Source organism: Hippocampus zosterae, chromosome 2 (genome assembly GCF_025434085.1).
Source record: "Hippocampus zosterae strain Florida chromosome 2, ASM2543408v3, whole genome shotgun sequence".
NCBI classification, from domain to species: domain Eukaryota; kingdom Metazoa; phylum Chordata; class Actinopteri; order Syngnathiformes; family Syngnathidae; genus Hippocampus; species Hippocampus zosterae.
In genome coordinates this window covers 21,275,965-21,287,337 of record NC_067452.1, presented here as the reverse complement: position 1 = coordinate 21,287,337, position 11,373 = coordinate 21,275,965, and the positions used below count along the sequence as shown (strand labels likewise).

The 11,373-nt window shown below is 40.5% G+C and overlaps 1 protein-coding gene across 2 annotated transcripts; it reads right to left on the bottom strand.

Moving 5' to 3' along the window:
* Nucleotides 1-80: 80 nt before the first annotated feature.
* Nucleotides 81-9,739, bottom strand: runx1 (RUNX family transcription factor 1). 2 transcript variants are annotated; one of them, XM_052057044.1, is made up of 8 exons: nt 9,355-9,739; nt 8,427-8,566; nt 8,235-8,345; nt 6,098-6,254; nt 3,942-4,046; nt 2,762-3,004; nt 1,077-1,223; nt 81-1,001 (listed from the first exon to the last, which is right to left on the bottom strand). In XM_052057044.1, the coding sequence occupies exons 1-8, from the start codon at nt 9,380-9,382 to the stop codon at nt 469-471; spliced, it is 1,464 nt and encodes a 487-aa protein (XP_051913004.1). In that variant the 5' UTR covers nt 9,383-9,739; the 3' UTR covers nt 81-468. The 2 variants fall into 2 exon arrangements, with proteins under 2 accessions (XP_051913004.1, XP_051913003.1); XM_052057043.1 differs by lacking the exon at nt 9,355-9,739 and having other exon boundaries at nt 81-912; nt 943-1,001; nt 8,427-8,594.
* Between the last annotated feature and the right edge of the window lie 1,634 nt (nt 9,740-11,373).

The following is an 11,373-nucleotide window of genomic DNA, read 5'->3' as shown; positions in this document are numbered from 1 at the left end:
AATATTAGCAATATATTCCATACATGATATAAGACATTAGGCCATTATTTTAAGAGGGTGGCGATATAATAAAACAAAACAACATTTCAGCTTTTATTTCCAGGTATTTACATGTGAATTTGATACAGCTTGACAGCATTATTTGTAAGAAGACAGCATTGTGGGGGGGGGGGGGGGATGGATTCATGCCATTTCCATTCATTTTAAGAGGGAAAGTTAATTTGAGACAAGTGATCTGAGTTACGAGTCTGGTTAACTCTGGAGTCAATGTACATCTGAAATAATACAATCTGGTTGAATGTAGATCATCTGCAAAATTTCAAAGTACTAATATGACCTTTGACCTCAAACATTTTGACTGAACATTCCTGAAAATCTGTAGAGCTGCTGACCTTCATACAGCTATCAAAACCTAGTGATGATTGTGCAGCCACACTTGGCATTGATGAAAATGCTTGTTGATTCCTGTCAGTAAGGTCTCCAAACAGCCTCCGCATTTGCCGGGGAACTACTATGACTGGACTCCACCTCTACAGCTACGCCCTCATTCTGACTGGGCAAAGACGGGTGCAGGAGTGGGGAGCCTGTCGAGGCGTTAGTGCAAGGCGGTAGGATTCTCGGAGGGGAACGACCGTCACCGCTGCCTCCCCCGGCCATCATAGAGAACTGGTACGAGCCCGCAGCCGTGGAGTAGTATACGTGATATGGTGAGGAGGTGGATTGGAAGGGTCTGTTCTGGCCCTGGTGCGGCGTATTTGATGGGTATGGAGGCGGCAGGTAAGTGTGATACCTCCCGGCGGGTGTGGTGGCCATAGCTGTCGCCATGGTGATGCCGAGGGCGCCGTTGTTGACGGGGTTGTGCGGGGGCGTGTAGGTGAATGCAGCCGTGGGGGGGTAATGCACACGCGGGTCTGAGAAGCGAGTGTCCGGCAAGGAGGGGACAGAGGTGAAAGATCGTTCCAAGGTCATCCTTGGGTCACTAAATGCGGTCAGGTCGGGACCTGAATGAGGGCAAAGTTCAATGATTATGATTTGGGTCTTTTGGTGTTATTATAATCTTGAAATGTGTGTGTTACCTGTTAGACGTGAGGACAGGTCACCTAGTGATGAGCGACTTGGTGAAAGGGGATTTGTCGTGTGGATGTTAGGTGTGCTTATCTGTCCAAGATAGGGATAGGATTGGTCATAGGACCATGTTGGAGATGACTGCATCTGTCGCCCTTCTGAAAAAGATAAGATAAGATAAGATAAGATAAGATATCCTTTATTTGTCCCACACTGGGGAAATTTACAAAGGACAGAATGAACAAATGTTAAATGCTTGTCACATCATTTAAGTTTTCGTTTCTGAATTGTCAACACTTAACTTGTAAGTCACATTAAATATTTACTTTCCAATAATATGTTCTAGGTGCCCTGATTACACAGAAAAATGTACCAGATTTTCAGTTGCACATGATTAAAATGTATGAAACTAACACTTATCACGTTTTTACTTTTGAGGAAAACACGGGAAAATTACATTGGTTTATGACATTTTAACTATGTGCAACCGATGTACACTGTACATGTTAGAATCCAAAGGATCGGTTTTTCAGTATATGATAGTCAAAACACGGAACTCTGTTTAATCGTATTTGTGGAATACAAATTAAGCAGCAAAATCCAACCGCTTTTATCCTCCTCAGAGTCCTGTCATTTTGCCACCTGTTGTCAACTGAAAATGACATCGTAGTGGCGAAGGGGTTTGGGTGGTGACGGAAAATAACATGAAAAAGTTGCGTAGAAATCATATTATTCAAGTAAGGCATACTTAGCGAATGGCAATGCAATATGGCCACTGGGAGTTTCATTTCTCACAATGACCAATAAGCGGTTATATATATCATATATATATACAATCCATCGGGCACTGTGATCTCATTTTCATTTTCAGCAAATGGCAAAATGGCTGTCCCCTGAGCTGGATTAAAATGGGTCAATTTTGCGGCTTATTTCATATTTCACAAACACAATATGACGTTTCTGTGGGGCCACACACAACATATTACTGAAAAAAAAGTTTGACTTTACTTCCAATGTAAATCGCACCTTTGGTGGATGAAATATTCCACTTGAAATATTCCACATGGTAGCCACCAAGGACCACATGAGTAGTGCGCAGGCCTGTTCTAAAAATAGCCCACCAGTGATAGAACGTTGTGATTTCCTAGGAATGTCATAGAATTGATCTTTGCGAAATGAAACACCGGTCCAACTTTACCTATACAGAACTACAGTGCTACATATTGATATTGATTAGTTTATATTGTTAAATTGTTGTGAGAAATTGATTGAATTGATTGATTACATCCAACCCTGACAGTTTGATAATCTTGAGGTGTGACTGGCTGGAAGTTACACAACAATGAGTAGCTTCCCTTTTTGTTGGAGACGTATATTGTGCACGTGTATTAACTTTTAGTTTGACACTTTCAGCGTCACTACCCGGCCAAGAAGAGGAAACGATACCATCGTTTAGTGCCTCCGTGAGCTTCCGCGATGCTACAGAAGCACTGTTTGTGTTTCTGTGACATCGCGGAATGAGGAACAAGATGAAAAGAAAAAATGAAGTTCGATGTATTTTTGTGTCTGTGTCGTTCATCTGAGTCTGACATGTTTTTCTTGTGATAAAGAAAATTGTTTCATCAAGTCTGCTGATAGAAGCAGCTTTTACTTTTGATCTGAGCCCCTATCTTTTGCATCACGTTGTTGTTCTTACCAGTCGCTATCTGGGTGTGCGCGGGGCTGGAGAACGTGGCCGAGTGCAATGTGGCCGCTGCCGTCGACTGACGCGTGTTACAAGCGGAGGGCTGATGATGGTGATGATGAGAATGATGAGGATGAGGATGATGGTGTGGGGGAGTCACTCTCATGGAGCTCCGCCTCAGCTGCTCCAGCTCTGTGAGTCTCTCGGAAAAGGCCAACGAGCCAGGCTTAATGTCATCCATCTTCTGGCGATGACCTAAGAGATGATTTCGTTACAGAGCTTAATACAGCTTTGTCCGTGTGTGCGTTTATGTTTATGGACGCATGCACATGTCTGTGGTGTTGGTTACACTTCAAAGCTACTAATGGATGTGTGTGTGTCTGTGTGTGTGTGTGTGTGTGTGTGTGTGTGTGTGTGCGTGTACAGTAATCTCCCCGCTATTATGTAGCCCTGCCACCAATCGTGAAAAACTGTGAGTAATTGACAAAGCCACCATCCCCCTTGCTCAATACATTTTATAACTTCCTATAGATGGCATAAGTTGGCGCCAAAACACTATTTTTCTAGTAGACAGGCCAAAGTCCTGTATCGTACCAACACTTCCTTAGCACCCAGATATCACGAGATGGTGTCAAAAAACTACATTTTTACGAGACATGGCTTTGTAATTATAATTGCACATGTTAATAGTTTAAATTGTAAATGTACCACAAATTCTCATCACAAAACACTTTCACATCATTTCAAACTCATCTTGCAACCCTCCAAATACATGTTTTTGAAGGTTTGGGATGAATAGCTGAGGATAGACTCCACGGACAAAAAAGACCAAAAGGTGAAGTGGTGAATCGTGAACTTCAAATAGGCGGGGCTTCACTATTTCCGCATAAGCACTTGTATGTTTAAGTGTGTGAGGGACCAGCGACAGTAGTGCACTAACTGTGGAGAGCAGAGCTGAAGTGAGAGAGGAAGTTCGCATTTGCATCAGTGACTCACTCACGTAACAGTGAATTCAGAAGCAAGGATTCCAAGTTTTTCGAGCTTACCCAAACAAGACAACAAATAGACTTTCAACTAGAATTATGGCTACAAAATGCAATCATTTGATCTCGATCGCTTCAAGGTAGTGTGTTTCCGAAATTTATTTAAAGAGCCCTGATGGGTGCCACACGATATTTCATTTGTTACTCACGTCGGGGCTCTCTGGGACCGTCCACTGTGATTTTGATGGCTCTCTGGTATGTCGCCACCTGAGAGGGGTTTGTGAACACTGTGATGGTCAGGGTGAAACTCTTGCCTGTGAAAAGTGGAGAGGGAAAAGAAAGCAAGCGATGATATGAAACAAAATGGAAAAATACCTCAAGTGTCGTCTAATTGTTCAAACCCATTTTATTTGACCTGCAGACATTCTTTCAATAGCCGTAATTATGCAGTGAAGTTGCGTCTCTTAACATACACGCAACCCTTTTACAAACTTTTATCCATTCAGAGGAAGAGAAGAAAATTGCACTACATGACTCAGTTTAATTTCCTGCCATGCTGCATCCATACGTCTGTCTCAAATAGGCGGTTCAAGTATGCGTCTGCCTATGTGTGTGTGTGTGTGTGTGTGTGTTATTGATACATTGTTGATGAAGGGAAACTTTAGTTCAACAACTTTTCAAGATTTTGACAAGGTTTGGGCACATTCTTTTATATAATAAAAAATGGCCACTCACCCATTTTTGATATGCTTCCATCTATATTTCATCATTTAATTTTTTTAGATACTTTTTGTTCTACTTCTCCCATTCATAATTTTGCTGCTGTAATTGGGAATTTCCCCATTGTGAAACAAATAAAGGTTTTCTTATCTTACATGAATCATAAAATGACGACACACATACGCTAATAGTCTGATATGGACGTCCAATACAACATGCAGCCCTTTATGGGATAGCAAGGTTGAGTTTTGACTGACAATGTCAGAAGATAAACACTTGACTTTTACCATGTTTATGTGCTGAAATGCACGCTAACAATATAACATTAAACACACTTTTAAGGATTATAGGAATTGTTGCAATTGTCATATTTTGCTAAGTGCGACAGCTATTTGAGGTACCTTATTTCGCTGCATGAGAGAGCAACAATGTCCCTTTTTAGTAGCTATTGAAGAGAGCAGCTGAAACATGTCCGGAAAAAAATGAAGTAATGAATTAAAATAAACAGTAACAATATGGTCAGTACATTTGCCAAGACCTTACGCAAATATCAAACAGTGTATGCAAAACACCTTCTGCTAAACGGGAAGCTCTGACTAATGATGAGTAAGTTCATCTTTCCTTCATCACCGTTACGCCATCAGACCTACCAGAGGCGTTTACAAATGTGTAAATGTGTTTAGTCGAACAAATAGTTTGTTTTCGTCATTTTTTGGTCAACCACTTTTGTGTTGTGTTCGCATTTGCAATCATTTGAATTATTCTGAAACAGTGTTGTACATTCCGGTGGGATAAAATGCCTGCTGTGCCTTTTAACGTTCCAAACGAATGTTATACAAGGATGAATATTACCTGGGTAATTTACATCACATTATAAATTCATAGGCAACAGTAGACGTCATCCATTGGCTGTAGTTATTTGAATGTGTATAACTAAATAAAGACATTTTTACGTAATAAATGCAGTTGTATTCAGCGTAGAAACACTGGTTAACATTTAATTTTTAAGACAGAGATGTAAGTTAACTTTTCAAGACAAATTTTATTTGTGAATATATTGGAAGAATATTTAGGTGTTGAAACATCGTTTGCGAGCACTGCTACACAACCATGTTGCATGGAATCCAATCGTGGAATGCTGTCCCATCGTCCTGGACTGCAAATCATAACAAATCACAGGTGCCACAAGTTGGCGAAATCTTCCGACATTTGTCCATAAATGTTGGAGTTTGTAAGGGAAAATACAAGCACGGGAGATTTGTATTATGCTTTGCACATGTGGAGATAAAAGCTCTTCGTTTTCTTTTTCTATTTTAAAACACATTGTCACATACTGTACCTACACACTGCTGTTTTAAATAGATATGTTCAACTATTTGCCTAACAGTTGGGCGTGTGCACTGTGTGTGTGTGTGCGTGTGTGTGCGTGTGCGTGTGCATGTGTGTGTGCGTGTGCGTGTGCGTGTGCGTGTGCGTGTGTGTGTGTGTGTATGTGTAACAGAGTGGGCGGGGGGGAATACCTCGACCAAGAAGTTCGTATGAATACTAACTTGTATTCACTTGCCCTTTCCCGTGTTTATATGTCAGTGTAATGTGCATTTTGTGCACAAATGAGGTGTAGGTTTGCAAGTAAATAACAGCATACCCCTCCCGCTGCGGCCGACAAAGCGCAGGTCATTGAATCGGGCTACTTGGTTTTTAATAGCAGCCGTGGCATTACGGAGCTCCGCCGAGTAGTTCTCGTCGTTGCCTGCCATCACTGTCACCATGGTGCCATCGGGGACCTCGCCAAGCGCAACCACCTGATCAAGCCGTGGAACCCCCACCCCCCCAAAAAAATTGTCAATTAATAACAAAGGACTTGAGAATCTGATCAACAGTGTGCAAAGTTTTTGAGTTAGGGGTTCAAACTATGGCTATATGAGGGCCGCGATCCGGTTTATGCGGTCCACGGAATATACTCAAAACAGAATTTGACTCGGCTGATGTCATGATTGAAAAAAAAAATAGCATACTCCATTGATGTGAAGTTCACAAAGCTACCGCTGATAATAATTCAAACAACACATTCATTTAATATGGAGCTTTTCTCGCCATGTAAAAAAATGCAAGAAAGATATGCTTTGAGGAAAGATAATTCCACTTCAGATGAAAAACGTGTCAATCATGATTGTTTGTTTCACTTTCTGCTGTGCGTCAAAGTCTGATTTGTGAAAAATATGACACTAATGACACTGATGAGGTAAACACTCAGCTTGTCAGCATAACCCTTTAGCATCCCAATTCAAAAAGGACAATTACAGTCAAATAAAAATCCAACCTTTTAAAATATGAGCCTTTGACAAATGGTTCAGATGTCAACTCAATGCAGAGAAAAAAATCTATATATGTACATATATATACAGCCATCATATTCTTGCATCATAACAATTATCGGCAACGTGTAACTAGTGCTTCATTAGGATGTGTGACACAGCACATGCGGACACGTGCATGTTCGCAAGTGTGAGCGCCCGCGAGCGAGCTAATGCAGCAAACCCACTAAATGAGTCGGGTCTGTGGCTAAAAGCCACTATTGCCACAAATGCGTTTTTGCCGAAAGTGCAGGAAAGATGTGTGCAAAAGTCAACAGGATGTAACAAGTGAATTAATCCCACACATGGAAAAAAATACAACGACTGGAATTAATGACTTGCATCGAATGGCGTTAGCTCAAATGTGCGTTTGATAATATAGCAGTTGAATAATTGTTCTTGGTTTTTTTTGCAGTCATGTGACTTGTAGTTTACTGTTAATCCACTGTGGGAAAGGTACATCCAACAACACAACAGCCGAGCAAAGTAGATAATGATGATGATGGTGGTGGTGATCGTGTCCACGGAAATGACAGACTATTCTTTGAACAGACCAGTGCTGATGCCAAGAAAAAATGATATATTACCACATAGTGTTTTGCTGCATTCTGCAACTGTATAAACCAGTGTTTACCAACCTTTTAATGAGCCATGGCATATATTTTACATGAGGAATAATCTCTCACGGTCAAGAAAAATGTAATAAAAAGTATATAAATGGAAATAATCATTTTGTCTTGTTATACTAACAAAGTGTCAACACAAAGCAATGAATGGCAGCAAGTGGGTACACAGGTTAAATGTATCTTCCAGTGTAAAAGAGAATATCAGTGTTCTGCCTGTCACTCTACGTCACTCGGAAAGACAGACGTGGATAGATAAATTCCAGGATTTGTTCTATATGGATATTTTCAAATGAATTAAGTGCAATCACACATGCATCATTTCACACCTCACAGTACATTGACAGAGTGGTTTGGATTCGCATGCAAGTGAGGTCAGGCAGTGGTATGAAACTCAAGGCCCAGAAGCCAGATCCAGCCCATCACATCACATCACATCAAATCACATCACTTGTTATGGCCCGCTAAAGCAATTCAAATGCTCCCTCTTCATATTTTTTTTGCTGGAATAAACTGTAAATGGTCTTTGGGTTTAAAACATTGAAAGCATTTTTGGTGGCAATCAAAGTTAATGTTTTAATTTTAAGTCAACTGAACAATAGTTGAGCAAAGTATTTTCCTTGACTTCAGATTAGAAAAATATATGCTATTTGTCGTAATATGAGCAGACGATGACAAATTTCCTGTCATAACTCCTCTGTGACTCGCGACAAAAATGACACTCTTGATCTCGGGTCTTCTTACAAGCAGCAAATATCATCCAATTGTGGGCAAAAAAATAGAGGACGCATGTAAGCTTTCTGACCTTAAAAGCAATAGGCAGGGTTTTGTTGCACCTCCAATGTGTGGGCAGCACTGAACACAAGAAGTTGGGACTGTCTGTCTTTACCAGCTCGCCTGGATGATCTGACAGCACCTGCCAGATAAATGATCAAGTATTTAATTTTGCTAAAATATAATAAGAACATAAACAAGGGGCCACGAGGGTTCATCTTACCATGTCACGGTCGGCCATGCGCAACTTGCCCACCAGCGATGCTCCGCCTCCGGCCTCCTGGGCACCCAGGGCCTCGGCCATCTTTCCCCCCGAGGCAAGGGTGGTGGATGGGGGAGTGTAGCGTCGGCCAGGGCAGGGGTCTGGAAGAGACATTGATTGACAAATGAGAATGTGCTCCGGAATAATTACGAAAAGCTGGAAACACAAATACAAGAAATATATGCAGACCTGGAATATGAACAGTGAGATATTTTCACAATTAAGGCAACAAGATGAAGCAATTTCATCACACTTTAAAAAAAAAGTCATCTTGGTGCTCATATCTCATACCTAAAATTACTACCCAGAGTAAGACAGACTTAGCGCACATTTCAAACTCGCCGGTCACAATATTTGGTCCACATGCCCACTATAAGGATAACAAATGCATGGTATCGGCTTCAATCCTTATTACAATAATGAGTGTCATTGTTAAAAAATAAAAAAATTTAAATGACTTAATTTACCTGCTTGGATTAATAAAGTATGCATCTATTATCAAAATAGCACATATGTTTTAACATAGAAAAGTCAATTCAGTTCTACTTCAGTACCGATATTGCTTTCATTGTACTTGAATAAAATAATATTTTAACATTGTCGTTAATAAGTTCAATTACTTTAAATCATTACGTCAAAATTGTCGTCGCCCCCCCCCCCAACTCCAAGTAAAAAATAAATTGTGTAAAAAAATTAATCACCCTGACTACTATTAATGCATGATCTTTTTTTTTGCACCGGCGTTTTTTCTTTTTGTGCTAAATTTGATGTCTGTCATTCAATTTAGCTCATTCGGATCGATCCATTTCAAAAACACCTCATTTGAAACGCAACCCTTTATAATGTAATAATAGAAATAATAATCAATAAAAAATAATGAGTAGTGTACCGTATTTGGCGTCCCAAAGGAAGACCATTTTTGCGATTCTTTCAGTCAATAAACGTCCAGACAAGTCTCCGTTTCCCTTTTTCTGTCTTCTTGTGAATGATATAAGTCCGTTACAACCGGTGCGGTCTTCAATAACAGCTTCCTATCGTTTGTTTCCCCTTCAGTCCGCGAGAAATGGAAAAAAAAGCTGCAGCAATCTTCAAAAAAAACTCAAGGTTGCCACAGTTGAGCGTTCAAACACGCAGACGGGAACGGGAGCGAGAAGGGTGAAAGAAAACACGAAGGTCTTTTCAACACACACAAAAATGGTCATAATAGCAGCCAACACACTCGCGTGAGTGTGTGCGTGTGTGTGTCTTCCCCGTAAATGACCATTGACGCTCACAGCCACTGAATTTTTAGCGGAACAACTGCGCGTTTTAGTCTCATCCGGGCTAGTGCGGCGGTTGCTCATTGCTGCCAGCTGATTGGTTGTTTAGACGCTAAGCGCTGTGATGGAAGGTGAAAGGCGCCAATCAGGTTAGCGTCCGTCCGCAAGGGTGGGAGGCGGCTTGGCTTTGAAGGACGTCCTCCATTTTTAACCTCCTCAAACAGCTCATTAAGGACATGACGGAAAGTTTTTTTACATTCATGAAAACACTACTTTCCCCACAATTCCACATTTCCAATAAAAAATAATCCCTTTAAAATGACGAGAACAATTTCAAGTTTAATTCATAGATTCCTATTGCTCTACTTATTCAGTTATTATCCACACTATTTCTGTTTCAAATTGTTCATTCGGGTCATTCATGACTTGTTTTTAAATAATTTTCATATTCCTTCAAATACCTTTTTTACTTCTTCACTTTTTTTTCAAAATCTCAAAATGAAAATCACACATTTACCTAGCCCTGTCTCATTTCTCTCCAGAATCAAATCATTTCAACATCACATCGTTCAGCTGTTCTATCCTGCAGTTATTTTTCAATATTCCTCACAATTCCAACCTTTTCAGCATTCTATATTTTCCAAGAAAAAAAATCCAATTGAAGTGTCAAATGTTGAAGGGTCAAGTAAAAACTTCACCCTTCAACATTTTGCCACAGACCCAAACCAGTCCATTATCAAACAATTCCGTGCATTCCAAACATCTACAGAGATATTCTTTTGGATAATTCTCAAATTCCCACATTTGCAGTATTCCATATTTTCCAAGAAAAAAAATCCCAAATGAATGGAGAAGTTTCACAAACGTACCTAACCCTTCCACATTTCTCAACTGTTTCTAAACTGATTCTAACATGTTAACAAAGGGCAGCTTAATCATTCAGGACATATACGGAGCTCTTTCCACATTCCAAAAACCGCCACTTTTTCAAAATTCCAAATCAGGTTTCCAAATCAAAATTCACAAATGAAGAGACATTTTACACATTTGCACCCATGTTCTACATTTCACACCGAAAGAAGGTGAGCGAATTCTCTCTTCACTGGAAGAAATATTTTGTCCGGAAAAACAGAAACTTCAAACCTATTTTCTACATTGCATTTAATAATATGGCTGTTCAGTTCAGTATCATCCCTTCTACAGTCCTTCAAAAACCCCATTCCCTCTTTTATAAGAATGCCATTTCACTTTTGAAGGGGCAGGTGTATATGAACAGTGTGATAAAGCTGGCCTGTCCATGCAAACACAGGGAGAAAATTTCAAATTCACCGCTTGCAAAAGTCAACGGGGGGGGGGGGGGGGTTCTTGCGAAGCAACCAACACAAGAGCTCCAACTGACTCTCTGTCTGACTGCTCACTTCAGTCAAAGGAGTCGTTCTGTTGTTGGTCAACCATGGTGCACGTGTGATGAAATGACGAAATATCACAAGGCAAGGTGAAGCTGAATCATTTTTCTTTTTTAGCCCCCCGCAAAGCACACATTTGAATGCCTCTATCCTGTAGTTAAAAACAGGCCAGTACCAGTTTACGGCCAATAGGGGACAGTGAGGGATTGAAGGCATAGCTGTGTTCAAGTCAATCTGCTGTAC

Excerpts from the sequence above, each read along its gene's own strand:
- runx1 (XM_052057044.1), bottom strand. The coding sequence starts at position 9,382 with ATGGTCTTCCTTTGGGACGCCAAATACG. Across the intron at positions 8,346-8,426 it reads GCATGGCCGACCGTGACATG|GTGCTGTCAGATCATCCAGG; the intron begins GTAAGATGAACC and ends TTTATCTGGCAG. Across the intron at positions 1,224-2,761 it reads GCACACCCAGATAGCGACTG|AAGGGCGACAGATGCAGTCA; the intron begins GTAAGAACAACA and ends TATCTTTTTCAG.